General features: G+C 44.2%; 1 protein-coding gene across 7 annotated transcripts in view; it reads right to left on the reverse strand.

The window, feature by feature from the left end:
• Positions 1 to 16,001, reverse strand: part of SQOR (sulfide quinone oxidoreductase) — a 60,552-nt gene that overhangs the window by 14,934 nt on the left and 29,617 nt on the right. For 5 of the 7 annotated variants that reach the window (XM_072962499.1, XM_072962497.1, XM_072962495.1 and 2 more), the window contains 3 exons: positions 8,518 to 8,768; positions 5,844 to 6,014; positions 443 to 496 (listed from right to left, as the gene is read on the reverse strand). In XM_072962499.1, coding sequence (XP_072818600.1) covers positions 443 to 496; positions 5,844 to 6,014; positions 8,518 to 8,751 — 459 coding nt within the window. In that variant the 5' untranslated portion in view covers positions 8,752 to 8,768. Of the gene's footprint in view, positions 1 to 442; positions 497 to 5,843; positions 6,015 to 8,517; positions 8,769 to 13,288; positions 13,489 to 16,001 lie in introns of those variants that run through there. The other 2 variants (XM_015237226.3, XM_072962498.1) reach the window with 2 other exon arrangements.

Consider the following 16,001-nt stretch of genomic DNA (forward strand, 5'->3'; position numbering starts at 1 on the left):
ACCCAGCCTCTATGCAACAGAACTCAGACATCCTTCCAGGGACTGATAAACTAACTGCGGGTATTCTACCCTTAAAGTCTGCTTAGGAATTTATAAGCCAGATCTTACTTTCAAAGGAAAATTTAATCTGTTAATACAGTCAACTCAGTCCTACACAGAAACCTAGTTTTTCTTTTAAGTGTGGAAAAGGCTGCTGTTTTGAAAGAATTACCATCAGGCCATCAGTGTGCAGAACTCTGATTAAAGCTTAAAGCCAGAACTTATCATTATCAGCAACAGACTCTTAGAGAAGACTTTTTTAAAACCACAAAAAGGTTGCTAAGAAAAACCTAGAAGAGGATTTCTTAATACGCTTTCCTGTCAAAGAGAATATAAAGCAACTAACTGTAGTTTTGATCTTGGCTTAAGGAGGCCAGTGTACCACGGAAGTTTAAAACAGTACCTTCTCATAGTCCAGCTGGATTCCGAGAGCAATGATAAGATATTTGTAGGAGATCTGCAATACAAAACAATGACATTTTAGACCAGGACCCAAAAAGTGGCAGCCCAAGGGCTGACTTAGACCCCAGAAGTGTGTGGCCAACATTGTGTTTCCCTTTTTTGACGTGACTGACTTGGGGCTGAGGGCAGTGAGCAGGGTGGCAGGCAGGGACCCAGGTTCCAGGTCCCCATTCTTGCCCACCTCACACCTCCCCGCTCCACAATACTCCATCACCTGCCTGGCCCCTGGGAGCCTGAGACGCCTGTTTTTCAGACAGAGGACAACAGCAAAGAGGCCCCAGTTATTTGCGCAGTGCCTGTGTTAACACTTTTTCATGCTGAAGGGTGGGAGGATGGCTTTCTAATCTTAAAACCACCAACCTGCTTTAAAATCTGTGGGGTAATGTGTGAATCCCAAGAAAATCTAAACTGTTGTATGGATTGGATCAACATCTTAACTGAAAAGTGGCTCTTTTGAGGGTCACTGAGAAGGATGTGATGTAAGCTACCTGATCTTACTCAATGATCTGTTTGGAATTTAAAACTCCCCTCTTTAAATACAGGCATTGTGTTTATTCACGCTAAGGGCGAAAATACCCATATTTAATTGTGATGGAAATGTGGGTTTAGGACCAGTAAGGAAGACAAGTTGAATGAAAGTATAAACAAGAAGGATGTAAAGTAAAAAAATTTGCCTAGAAAACTGGAGAATGATTGCAGTGAACACCTCGAGTCCAGAACCACAGCAGGTGACTGCCACAGTCTTGTACCAGACAAAAATGCAGAGCGGTGAGCAGGGCAGACCACCCTGGGAGAGAGGGGACTCTAAGACCTGAGAGTGCTTGGCTTGGCCTGGGGAGCCAAGAGGGGCAAGTCGCTGAAGAGGTCCTGCCCTGGGACCCAGGAGACTCAGCTCCAAGGTCACCTCCGCAGCCAAGGCCTCCCCATGACTCAGTCCCCCTCCCTGCTGGCCCCTCCCGGGAGCTCCCTTAGCACAATGTACACAATGCTTTATATCACTTGTCGGGTTATAAAGTAGCAAAGCCCTCCCCCACTACATCAAACACTCCCAGAGGATAAAGGTGATATCTTATTCCTCATAGTCCTAGGATCTGGCAGTCACTAGATTCAAGTGAGGAACTTACTAATGTTTGTTGGATGAAAGGATAGGTGGATGGTTGATTTCAGTTAATGTGAAAAATAGTTTATCAAAGTGGACAAATAATATATACATCTTCTTCTGTATGATTTGCCTCCCCATAGAGACTAGGTGCCCTTAAATTTCTTATTCTGTAGAAAAGTGTACTGGACTCATTAAATGGCTGAGTGACCAGTGCTGAGTCTTCAGGGTGTGAGGTCAGAGACAGCATGGGGTCCAGGGGTGATGTTCTACAGGTAAAACATACGAACATTGTCAATAAGAAAAGCCTTGGGTTTGTGTATGCCTTGATGGCTCTGTTAGAGCATAGTATTGATTATTTTTAAGAACAAGTAACAGACAAGCTTAAGATTATTTTTTTAAAAATCATTGAGGAAGAATAAACCCTAAAGCAACAAAGGACAAAAAGAAAGCCTCAAGCCTTCTGAATGAGTTTAAGCTTCCAGGCCAGATGACCTTAACTCTAAGGAACTGCAAAAACTTGTAGACAAAATTATTGAGCAATTTCAGAGAATAGTGCAGACCTTGCCAGAAACCTAAATATGGGCAAGTGTTCTCATTTTATATAGGGGTGAGGGAGGTAAATTCTGACACTAATGGCTTAGTAAACAGGATGTTTATCCATTTTGAAATTCCAGGCACATCTACTAAATAGATGTGTCTTAAAATTTTAGAACAAGAAGAGCATCAACATGGATTCACAGATCGCAAACCTGCTTTCCATCAGTCATGAGTCAAGAACTCTGCTGGCTGGAGTGGATACTCAATAAATACTTCCTTTTCCTTTTTTTCCCATGTATTCATTAAAAAATAATAACAGCAACATTTCTTGAGTGCTCACTTTGTACAAGGCACTGTTCTCAATGTTTTAATTCATTTAATCCCACAACAACCCAATGAAGTAGGTATTATTAGTAGCATAATTTTACAGATGAAGAAACTGAGACACAACTGGATCACAAAGATTTACTGAACACCTTCTATGTGACAGATATTGTGCCAGCTCCTGGATCTACAACACTGAACAAGAAAGACCCAGTTTCTACTTCTCCAGAACTCAGTCTACTGGGCAAGACAGGCGTTATCAGATAATCATACAAACAATTACTGAACCACAGAATGCTGTGATGGCACGTCGAGGGGGAACCTGACTAGTCTGGTAGGTCAGGGAAAGGTTGCCTGAAGAGGTCATATCTAAGCTAAAGACAAGTAGGAGTTAGCTAGGGGAAGAGGTGGAAGTGGCATGTGCAAATGTCCTGGGGGAGAAGGAGACCAAGGTATTTGATGAAATGAGAGCTCAGTGTGCTGGAGTAGGAACAAGAAAGAGAATATAACCAGGTTAAGACTTGAGAAGGAGCAAGGACCAGTCTATACAGGGCCTGTGGGACACATTCCAGACAAACAGACTCCTGGGTCAGGAAGAGTCAGAGACACATTGAGTCTGGATTTCAGCAGTACTTTCAACTCTGCCTTTCACACAGTAAACAGGATTGGAAAGTGTAAACAAAGAATGGAAAGATTTGGTAAATTTTTGAATTATCTTCAAAAGATACTGATTGATTTACATAAGCTAGAAAAAGTTGTCTAGGGACATGTTAAATAATTAAAACCTTGAACTTAAATGAAGCTATCATGGAAAATGGCTAGGAAAAATTGCTAATCGGGTGACAGAATCACAGATCCAAAAGATCCAGGCAAGTTGGGAAAAACCAACAAGATGAGACATTATATGTAGGTTTCTGATATCTGGCTATGGAAGACTTCTGTTTAAAATATCCTGGACGAAAGTCTTACTAGCTTATACCAACTTCTTTCTCAGCCCTAAAACAAGAAACTACAGCTATCCCAAAGGTCTAGGCTTTAGATGTCTACGCAGGACTCAGAAGAGAGAAAACCTACCAGTGCCTCTCAGTCTCAAGAGATGACACAAGTTTGTGGTTCTTAAGACGTACACAAACCCAACCATAAGGACTCTGAGCAATTCCTGTAATGCAAAGGGGTCTGACTAGGAGGCAAGCACTGCTGTACAAAGGGGTGATGTGTATTTTAAGATACAAGACTGCTGGCCCTTTGAGCTGGCAGCAGACAGGCAAGGGAAATGAGCCCCAAAGCTCAGTCTTGTGAACTGAGAACCATTTTGTGTTTAATTCAGCCTGCTTTCCTGAAGATACAGGGAAATAAGGAAGTTTGTCAACAGGGGGAAAATAAGATATATTTTAAAATTTAATGTAAATAAATAAGTATGTATATATTTTAGGATGGGGGATGACTGACTTGACAGTGGATCATGTGAAAAAAAGACCCAGTGGTTTGAACTGACCTCTGGCCCAGCATGAATCAGCATTATGATAATTGTTGCTTGGCAAATGCTGCTTGGACTATATCCAGTTGTGGGAGAGAATGGTCCCACTCCATTCTGGGCGGTTCTGTAGCACTGGCTACTCTTCCAGGCACCTCTTGGGGCCACAGATCCTGGGGGCACTAGCAAGCCAGATGATGTCCAAAGCAGGGTAAAGGGGGTAGGGAGGGGACTGGAGACCATGAAATATGAGGAAAGTGGGGACAGGGGGACAAGTCAAAATGAAGAGAAAACTAAGACAGACTATAAGAGCCATCTTCAAATAGTTGGAAGGTTTCTTCTCAGAAAAGAGAGAAGACATTCTCTCCCACGCTGTAGCAAGAATAAGGAACAAGAAAGGTATTATGGCCAAAAACACTCCTGGAGGCCCAAGAAAAAGAAAAAAAAAAAGAGGCTACAGGAAGGTGGGTTCTGACTTTATTAAAGGCAGAACTCTCATATAACCTGTCTGTCTAAAAAAATGAAGAGGGATGACTTGTCAGAGACGTCCTTGGCTCTTGGATACACACATACTCCCCCATTTTAAATCTAACCCCCTACCCTCACATGCCCCAATCCCAGTAACACAGCTCTATTTTTTTAAATTAATATTCATCACCTTCTAACACACTATATAACCACTTATTATGTTTATTGTATGTCCTCCTCCCTTAGAATATAAAATCCAGGATAATAAGGATTTTTTGCCTATTTTTGTTCACTTGTATATCCCTAAAATTATACCTAGGCTTTAGTAGATGCTTAATAAATATTGAGAAAGGGAGGCAGGCAGGAAGGAAGGGAAGAAGGGAGGGAAAAAAGGAAGGAAGGAAGACCGGCCAGAAGGTAGGCAGAAATCTTGACCAAGGTTCAGGGAAAGGCTACAAAGAATCTCTACACTCCTTGAAATTAAATGCAAAAATTAGGACATAAAAGCATTTTTCTAGAGCAGGCTAAGATCCCTGCTCAGAAAGATCCATGACTAAGGGAAGGTTGAAGATGCCTGCAGCCAGTGGTCCCTGCTTAGGGCAAGGGGTTAGATCCCCACCAACTCTCAGTTCCACAGTTCTGTGACAATGCCGGAGTACCCAATTTGGGGGAGACGGGTCAGGGTATTAAGACCAAGAACACCCGGGGGCCCAAGAACCACGGGAGCCGGGAACAGGCCAGGTGCAGCACGAGGGCCGTCCCGGGCTCAGCAGCATATCAGGGGACAAGATGCTGCTGATGGCTTCTGAGCCTGTCTTCTCACCATCCTGCCCTCATCCCCTCAGTCAAACACTACGGTTTCTGAAAAGCTTCGATCCCTGGATGGTAGGGGTGGGAGGAGACTCCGAAATGATGCTGAGCAATTATGAGCCTCAAGCTGCAGCAGCAGCAGTTCTTGGCCTAGACACCAACCATGGTCACCTGGTTTCCTTACAACTCTGGTAAAGCGCCCCCTAGAGTGACTAGGATGGATGCTTTCCAACATCCCCTTCCTCTGCAGGGCCAGTTGTCAGGTGGAGAAGAGGTCTGCTTCAAAAGAAAAAGGAGGGAGGTACCTGGTATTTTAACATATATAAGTAGCACATAGCAGTAGTATTTGTTCAATAAAAATTCAGGCACGAGATACTGTACCAAGCAATAGGGTAAACAATGGTGTTCAACAAATCCTTGTCTTCATTGTTCATCGATTAATTTAGCATCACTCCATCCTTCCATCCATCCCACCCTCCACTCACCACAGCCCCTCCCATGTCATGCAGTGTCCAGCACATGTGCACATACACCACCCTTTCCTCATGAAGCCGTCCAGTTTGACAATGGCTGTGCATTCAATACAAGCCCTCAGATTAACAAAAGCCAAAGGACCCCAGTGGTTACCTCCTTGCCTCTGTCTGTGTGGATGCAGTTCTTGTCTGGGTTCAGATCAGCCACTCTGTCTTTGATCCATTCCACACCCGATGGAATGACACTCGCTGTGGGGCGGCCAGATGAGGATAACTGCTTGGCACCAGCACCCACCAGGGTCCAGATTGGCTGGTAGAAATGTCTCTGAGAAACAAAGTATTTGGAGATTCATTTCAATGAGAAGCTGATCACAAGGGTCATAGCTAAAAGTACGTGAACTAGATTCTTTCAGTTACTCCCTCCTGACCCTTGGAGCATCATATACAAAAGTCTCCAGAAGGTTAGTCTCCCCCCACTGACTCCATTGGTGTCTTCTACTATGTTAAGCTCTGAAGAGCAGTCAAGTTTGGTGAAAAAATCCATACACTGTCTTTAGTGAGCACTGAATTATTTCTTGCTGAAAGTAGATTTGGTGTTTAACATATACATGGCATATATACATGCATATATACACATATTATAAATACATTTATGTGCATAGATATAAAGAAAATTAAGCCCAGCAGCCTAAATATGGTTCCTCGGGAGTTTGTGGGGACTACGGTGAGTCTGAAAAGTGGACAGCCATTTTTGAGGATGCTCGAAACTTAACCTCCAACCGTGGCTCCCAAGCCCATGGGGAGGACCGCGGACGTTCCATATGAGCCCTAGTTCCCCTCTTCTCCTTTCTCAGAGGTTTAACACCCAAAGCAAGGAGGCATCAGATCCTACCCAATTATGCCCAAATTTCCACAATTTTCTGGAGCTTTCTTCATTCAGATGGTCCACTCTTGATCTCAGTTAGCTGTGAAAGTTCTAGGCTTGGGGGCCAGACGGTAGACTGATTTAATAGCCTCTGAAAATTCCAATTCAATCACAGAGTAGCCTAGGGGACCAAGAGATCTCAACCTTGCCAAGATGTCTCAAACGGGCCAAACAGAACTGCCGACTCCCTCAGAGAGTGACAAGGATATAAGGGACGGCTTTGCAATCTCCCGACAGCCATAATGCGTGTGATCAAAGAGGAGGAGGGCAGACGTCTCCAGCTGTGAGAGCTCAAGAATTTCAAGTTCATCTTGAACAGAAAAGGGAACGAAAACACAAGCTCCGATTTTTTTTTAAGACTACAAAGCAAGCTCGAGCTCCAGCAATCACTAAACCAGACACAGGAGGGAAAGTGCCAAACGCCTGAGTCACTGGCAGCTCCTTCAGGAAGCACTTCCTCACAGGGCAGCACAGACTCCATCCTGGCCTCCTGAACTGTGTCCGGTGCCTTGAAGGAGCCTGTCTCATTACAGAGAGCAGCCCCACGGGGAGACCTTCTGTGGGTTAGCTACAATCCACCAGAGGCCACTGGATATAGCTCTAAGACCACTGTCATTTAAAATGTTGCCCCTGAATTAAAGTTACTTTAAAAAGGAAAGTGACAGGCAGGGCCCTCTAGTCTCCCCACAGATCACACCACACCAGTCGGAGGTTGCAGGAGCCCTGGGCAGCCTCATCTGGTGCTGGGAAGACCTCCTGAAGAGGAGTGTGCCTTTCTTGCTCTACCCTCTCCACCAAACAGGCACCAGATCCACTTTGCTTTTTCCCTTCCAAGGATACAGCTCCCAGCTGGTGTACATCCAGTCCCTTAGGAAACATTAGGCAAACTGCCAAAAATCTTGACCATTTTTCTGAAGCTTTTGGACAGTCTTAAAATGTTTTTCATGATAGTGCCTTATAAACACTTTCCAATTCCCCGCCTGATGTCTGCTACCTTTTCTGCTATATATTCTGTTTATAATCCCTTGCACTTAAATTTATCAAACCCACTAACACTTTTTTGGAGGCCCCCCCAGTCCCATAACTCATCACCCTTTCTCCAGAACGGAACAGGGAAAGGGAAGTGCAATGGCCCCAGACTTTCCTCTGGACATGAGACCGAAGGTGGAGGGTGATATGAGTTAAATGGTCCCTCTCCAAAAAAGATGCTGACGTCCTCACGCCGGGACCTGTGATCGTGACCTTACTTGGAAACTGCGTCTTTGCAGATATAATCAAGTTAAGATGGGGTCTTACTGGACTAGAGTGTCCTTGACTCTCTGACGTCATCCATTAGACTGTCTCTCATGTCTAATCCAATGATGGTGTCCTTATAAGGAGGTCAGGTGAGGACACGAGACACACAGAGAGAAGGCCACACGGAAATGGAGGCAGAGACTGCAGTGATGAACCAGCAGCCAAGGAACACCGAGAACTATACACAACCACTAGAAGCTAGGGGACAGGCACGGGACAGATTGCCCTGCCCCGCACAGCCTTCAGAGGGAGCATGGCCCTGCTAACACTTTCGTGTTGGACTTCTAAACTCCAGAACTGTGAGAGAATAAATTATCTGCTATTTTAAGCCACCTCACCTATGGTAATTTGTCATGGCAGCCCTAAGAAACTAACACAGAGAACACAAGAAGCCAAAAGATCTGTCCTTGCTCTCTCCCTCCCCACACTTCTCCCAGTTCTTTCAGACGGCCCACTTTTTATGCCCAGAAAGAGAAGCACTAACCTGGGAACATGATGGCCCAGTGCCTGACAGTCACCCCCACCCTACCCCTAACCCACACATGCACATGCACAATGCACAACACACACACACACATACACACACACGCAAAAGGGGGAGACTTACCTCGCTGGGCTCAACGATGGCCACATTCTCTGCGCCCACCCTCCTCTTCATGCGGGCGGCCATGGTGATGCCACCACTGCCCCCACCCAGCACCAGCACCTCATAGTAGTTCTTGGCTGCGAGGCTGGCCCCCGTGTGCAGCTGAAGTGGGCTGGTCTGCTGAGCACCCAGCCTGAGGAAGCAGGCAAAGAGCCGGGTGCGGGAGCCGGACACCACCGCGGCCAGTGGGGTCATCTTCAGGCTGGATCAGGCTAGCAAGGAACAGAGAAGGCTATGGGTCAGAAAGGAACCACGACGGGACCAAAGCATTTTCTTTCACGGAGGAAGGGGTTGGCCAGCATCTGGCCGGCTCTAGTTGGTTCCCACCATTTCAAGACCACCTACCCCTCAACCCCCGGCCCCCACATTGTGGTCAAATGTCTCCTGGGGAATGTTCCACTGACAGCTAACAATTGGCTAAGCTTTCCGTTTCTCCCTTTCCTCCTCCTTTCAGGACATCACGGACTTTGTTTGAACCAGGTCAGCCCCACCTTTTAAGTTCCCATAAAGTGCTTGGACCTATCCTTGTCCATCCCTAAATATAGGGCATCAGTGAGGGGATCTCGCTGTGGCCCATTCTTCTCTCAGACACACTCCTCTGCTCCTTCTTTGGCTTTTCAATCCATCAAAGATGAATGAGCCCACAATCCCTCGCCACAAAGGGCACCTAAGACCTTGCTGAAACAGAAATAGTCCAGCAAGAAAGCCACCTTTTGTAACTCAGAGTTCAGGCCCAGGTGATCAGGGTCTTAGAAGTACCTGGATCTGCTTGCCCAGGGACATGCAATTCAATCAAGTCTGGGCTACAGACATATAAGCGAAGGCCTGCCACACCTTTGGCAGTTTTAACCATGTGATTAAAAAGCCATAAAAGGAGCCCTGCCTGGTATCACAAAGTTGTATTTTATGTAAAGAATCTGCTGACCAGTCTTTTATTATATCTAGTTAAGTCGATAATCTCCTTTTAATAGTTTCTCCAAGAGACACACTCTACCTTTAGGAAAAGATGTTTCCGCTCTGAGCAGTCAGTGCTTTGGCAGTAAGGAAATGCAGGAGTCTCAGAAACTGGCCTTGGCATCACCCCATTCATAGAATGGACTTTGCATCTTGGACACCAACTATTGTAAGATGTGAGGGGCCCAGACTCAAAATATCTCCCTCCCTGTGTATTACAGTGTCCCAAATTCCACCATCAAGCTCAGTCCTTTGGGTTCAACAATGCTCCAGGAACCCTTTATTAAAATGCAAGCTAGGGGATAACACTTCAAGCTGCTAAGGGCACTAACTTCTCAGTGGGGACGACTTAATTATATGAGTTCCCCTCTGCTGGAGAAGAGGAGGGCTACACGAGGGGACTGGATGAAGCAAAGAGTGAAACAGGCTATGAAAGGCAGAAGGAAGGGCCCTGAAGGAAGAGAAGTCACTGGGCGAGAGAAGGAGGAGCCAGAGTGCTGATTTTAATCAGGATTAACTCTCTTCCAGTGTCTTGGCACCCCTGACAATTTCCTCAATATTTCAGATCTAAGAAGCTGGGGGAGGGGACGGGGGGCATGGGAGCTACAGAAAGTGGGGCAGGCTCATACACTGTCGCCACAAGTTTAAATCAGTTTGACCCTTATCAAAAACATTTATTACCCATTGACCCATTCCTGGGACTCTGGTCTAAGGAAATAAGCCCTACTATGGAGGACAACAAGCATTTACAACAATGTATCTCACAGATTCATTCATAATACGGTCAACGCTGAGTTAACTGGTTTGTGGATTGGATCTGATTCTGTCCTGGTTATAGAACAAACAAGCTGCAGGCGCCACACTGGCCAGGAAAAGCTCAGGCTCCAAATGTTCTGACCAGGGCTAACTTATGATCATTAATATTGAATATGGTGGGGCGGGGGATGGGCAGGGATAGCCACCTCCATGTCAAAACCTTGGCGAAAGTTTAAGTGAAATATGGTTACACAAGATGACCTATGCAGTCTTTTAAAAATATGTTTACAAAGAACATATAAAATGCTTATGTTATCAGGATATAGATTGGAAATACACTATGAGTTCAACTATGTAAGAGAAAATTGCATTTTTTTAAAAAAGATAGTAAAATGTTAACACTGGGTAAGTGGTTTTCTCTGGGTTTTAGAATAATGGGTGATTTTTATTTCTTCTGCTTTTCTGTATCTATAAAATTTCTACTATATACATTAATGTTATAATAATAAAATCTGTTTTATGATAATAACAAATATGTGCTAAGTCCTTCACATAAGTATTTCCCTTGTAAGTTGGCTGTCATTATCAGTGCCATTTTGCAGATGATAAAACTGAGGCAGGAAGCACACAGGTGGTAGACTGTCGTTTGAACCGAGGCACCTTAGTGCCAGGGTCTCAACTTTAAACCACTTCATCTACTGTATCTGTGATCTTTATCAGCAACAAAACAATGCTCATACAGTAACATTACCTGAAAAAAATCCAGGTGTATTTTCCACACTTCCCAGAAAAGGGGAACCATTTTTTCATGGTACAGACACCTAAATATTAGCAATGTTTTGCTGTGATTGATTTTTTCCTCTTCTTTGTGTGTACTTTTCTCAAGTCTTCTTTACTGAACTTTAAATTTTAAGAATCACTCAATTTGATTTTGTTTGGTTGGTTGGGTTTTTGTTTGTTTGTTTTTCAATGACTGAAGAGTGGAGAAAATCACCAAGTAGGATGTTGCTGTTTGGTAGACAAAGAAGAGATTTGATGGTAAATAGTCATCATCACATCCTGCCTTTCTGTGTGTCCACAGAATGACAGAATCACAACAAAACTCCTCACTTGCCAGAAAAGGGAGACTGTTTTTTCATAGTCCTGACATGATATCTTAACTCCAGAGAAAGAGTTAACAAGCAATGATCTAGAAAGAGGCCTGGCAAGTTTCTGACTTCCAGCCACACCATCTGAGCCTGTTTAACCTCCTAGTTCCCTTGATTCCTCTCATGAAAGAGGAAGAGTTTTTGCAAATATTTCCCTCATTCAGCCAAGAAGGCTAGTTCTGTTTCATTTCAGCCGTTACCCGTAGCCTGTTTCTGGATTCAGTATTTATAAACACAAAGTCCTCTGAACCAGTTCTAACAAGTTCTTAATAATAGGCATAAAGCAGAATATTCTGGCCTTTGTAGTCAAATTTCACTTGTGAACTGTAAACAAAAATTTCAAGAACTTAAAAGAATGTGTTGGAGGAAATGTTTCAAGTTGCGAAACACTTGAAAATCTCACTAACATTCTCATTCTAACAATGTAATGTCATTCCAACTTTCAGATCAGAAAAACCAGAACTATAATCTAATATTATGTGTGTAGAAGGAAGGGAGTGATACAAAGTCAAAGACCAGAAACAACCCAGGACAATAATGCATAGTTATAACTTTCCAACATCTCACTCTGGAACTGTATGTATACACACACACACACACATTTATATACACACCACAGTTCTGAATAAAGATTATATATATATATATATATATATATATATAGTTCATGGGAAAAAGCTCTTAAAACCCTTGGAATTTCCTGGGTGATAGGAGTTGTTATTCAATAGCAAATAATAATAACGAGCCCCTTTCAACCATAACGGAGTTCATGTTAATGAAGTGACTCAGGGTGGGACCCCTAGATAGCTTCAGGATGGGGGCTGATCACCGGAAAGACCAAACATGTCATTAGAGGGTTGGAATTTTCAGCCCCGCCCCCAGTCTCTGGGAGGCAAGGGGGACTGGAGATTGAATTCTATAAAAACTCTAGAACAATGAGATTCTGAAAGCTTCAGAGTTGGTGAACATGTTAAAGTGCCAGGAGAGAGGGTGGGACCACACACCCAGAGAGGCCATGGAAGCTCTGTGCCATGCACCACCCACAACCTTGCCCCATGCATCTCTCCCATTTGGCCATTCCTGAGTTGTAATCAACTCTACAAGAAACTGGTAAGCATATGTAAAGTGTTTCCCTAAGTTCTGTGTGTCATTCTAGCAAATTATCGAACCTAAGAGGGGATCCTGGCACCCTAAAATTTACGGTCAGCCAGCCAGGCAGAAGTGTGGGTCATCTGGGACCCCATCTGTAGTTCTGGAAGTGAACATCAAAACTGAATTGTTGGACACCCAGTTGGTGTCAGAAAAACCATACATCTGGTGTTAGAAGCAGTGTCATAAAACACTGCATGGGAACCAAGAGAAATTTCTGACACTGACCTAAACCAAGTCTGTAGCAACAATCAAAAAACAGACAATTGAAGGAAGCAAGTCACACAGTCTTAACCAGAATGAAAAAAGAAAGGAAAGAAAAGCCAAACCTGACCCTGAAGTCAACAAAAATAGAAAATCTCTGTCAATAAAACACAAAGAATAAATCTAAGTTTCTTAGTCTCCCTAGAAGGTAGCCTGAAACACATCCACCTGTTAGGATAAGAAATAAGAATTAACTACCAACGATGCAGAAGAATGTCACTGCTTTCTCTGTGCATTCCAACCAGGTGACCATACACACACTTTTTTAAAAAAATAAATAAGGCAAATGTAACTTTCATTTAACAAGTGACTCATTTATTTAATTGAAACAAATGTATTTCACTTAACAAACGTTCTAGTCAAATAATGCCATGCTTTAAAGTTAGATTAAAAAGTCCTCAATTAATCCTAAATCAATCGAGTGCCTCCTTCAAAGAATCAAAATAAATGCTTTGCTGTACCTGCGGCTTAACTGGAGAAGTAAAACCCCAGCTGACTGAAAGGTTAGACAGCCTGCCGGGCATCTACTCACATCGCTGGCCGCCGACTCGGGGCTCCCTGGTTTTTGGGACTCCACACCGCTCCACAATCAGCTCTTCTGGCACAAGCAGTGTAGTCTGCCAGTGTCACACGCTCCCTAATCTTATGCCACGTGACATGCCACTCACTGGGTGTCAGCTAGGACACTTGGCTGAGTTCAAACAGAGCTGGCCTCTCAGCAAGGATTATTCAGAGCATCTTAATGAGAGAGCTATTCAGGCCAGCAAGACTTACAGTCAATCTTTCAGCTCTTTTTGCTCTTGAGGAAACAGTGGGTCTTTGTATGGGTCAGAATTGTTTTATCTCAAGCCCACGCCAGGCTGGGCCCTCTGCGCTTTGGGGTTCAATAACCACAAGGCCAATCTTTAATGTACCACCTTGGTAGACTTCCGAAGACAAAAAGGAAAACAGAAAACGAACAGCTTCTGGCTCTCGGCACCCACCCCATTCCTCCCACCTGACCTCTGCCTCCAGCTTCCAGGGCCAAGCTCTTGCTGAGCTGTGATGTCCTGAGGGTCTGGATCCCTGCGGGTCCCAGTGTCTGAGACACAAGTGAACCTTCTGCCCGCACAGCACGCGTTGGGCTTACACCTAGTGCCCAGGTGGCAAGACTCCCGGAAGGCTCCGCCTCCTCCTTTAGCTCCTCCCCCTTGGGCTCGCTGGGCCTTTTAAGTTAAATCAGTCAAGGCTACCATCACTTATTTACATCTCTCAACCAAATTACTTCCGGAAGACAGGATTTAATAAGAAAAAGTAGAGAGAAACTATAATAATAATAATGGCTAATATTTATTGTTTATTAGTTGTACTTATGTTGTTTCAGGGACTCCTTATAGTAACTTTGTAAATGAGGTGTTAGTATCCCCATTTTACAGACAAAAACTGAAGTGGAACGTAAGGTTAGAGCACTTGCTAAGGTCACATCACTAACTGAAGCAGCAGAGTTTAATTCAAATTGACTCCTCAATTGAGATCTCACAGTGTTAGACCTGTGAGATAATTCAGGGAAAATGCCTACCAGCTGAATTTTATTTACATTCAAATATAAAGTAGCTTATCCCCCGTGGAGTGGGGTGGGAGGGAAAATACGGTATTAAATTTTAGCTTACTAAGCAAATAGGAAGGCAAAAAATTAAGTTTTGAGGGGGATGGGTGAGGTAGAATAATATATTAATGTAATTTTTCAGAGAGCTCTTAAATTTTAAAAATACATACTGGGATTCTTACAGTTGAAATGATTTGGAATTTGCTTGAAAATATAGGAGGTGAGCAGATGGCACAAGATTGGCCACAGGTTGATAATAATTTGAAGCCAACTTACATATCGGCATTCCTTGCGGTAATCTGTATTTTTGTATATGATGAAAAGTTTCCACAATAAAAAGTTAAAATGAATGAATGAATAAAACAGTAAAATGCAAAATCAAAAAAACAGTGTGCGAGGTGAACATTAGCTTTGATCTTTAGTCACTGAAATGTTAAGGTCTGAGCATATTTCAAGTAAGAGCAAGACAACAGACAGACAAGTAACCGCAACGCAATCATAATATTCTTCCCTCCCACGTGCACAGAGCTTCACAGTTCACTGGGCCCACGCATGAGCCCACGCTGGAGGTACTGCTACCACTTTACACATGGGGAAACTGAGGCTCAGAGAGGCGAGGTGATTTTCTAAAGGTCACTTGAATCCACAGTGGGTCCAGAGCTACTGTGAGACCTCTCTGTGAACAGCAACTTTTTCTGAGTGCCCTTCGGAGCAGCAAGGCAGGATTAGCAGGAGCCAGCAATTCAGAGGAGGAGAAGCTCCCAGTCTGGACCTTCCTCCAGCTCTGGATCTCGGGATGGCCTCTTTGCTGGGCCAGGCAAAGCAGAGGAGCCCTGCAACCCCAAGTGGCCCCACACGCCATCTTCCAGAAGGGCAGCCCTCCGGGCAGGGGCAGATTCAGGTTTTCTGGGCACTGAAGCCTATACAATCTGGGGACCCAAAATTACAAATATACAATTAGATACAATAGTTAATAATAATTGTGAATGAGAAAATAAATCACAATAAATGGATCCTTGGTGATTCAGGACTCTTCCAAGCTCTCTCTTAGGCAACTTGTCAGCAATCCCAGCATAGAAATGCTTCCTGGTTAGAACCTGGCTACCTCTCCACTCCTGGCACTCCGTGCACCCACACAGTCCTGTGCGAGAGAGGCCCTGAAGCTTAAACTTCATTTGCTTCTGGGTAAATCCACCTCTAGTGCTTACAGCGGTCCTCTAGGGCTCTCTGCGCACCTGCCCGTCTGGGACTCACTGAACGGGTCAGTCCCTCCCTCTACCAGTCCTGAGCTTTACCAAAGCCCCTCCCATCCCTTCCTAGCATAACATGGCTATGCTGGACCATCTGAAGCTCCATCCTGATCCCTGTTGTAAAATTGGCTCATCACTGCCCCAACCCATACCCCTATGTGCCAGGCACCGTGCTAGGCACTTGAAGTAGACATTCTGTTCCCATTTTGCCACTTGAAGAAAGTGAGGCTCCAGGATACTGGTTATATCCTCAAGGCCAAGAACCAATAAAGGACAAAACCAGGATTCAACTGGAGGGGATGGAGAAGAGCAAGGGAGGAAACCAAAGCAAACGTAACT

The sequence above is a fragment of the Vicugna pacos genome, chromosome 6, assembly GCF_048564905.1.
Source record: "Vicugna pacos chromosome 6, VicPac4, whole genome shotgun sequence".
In the NCBI taxonomy this organism is placed as follows: Eukaryota; Metazoa; Chordata; class Mammalia; order Artiodactyla; family Camelidae; genus Vicugna; species Vicugna pacos.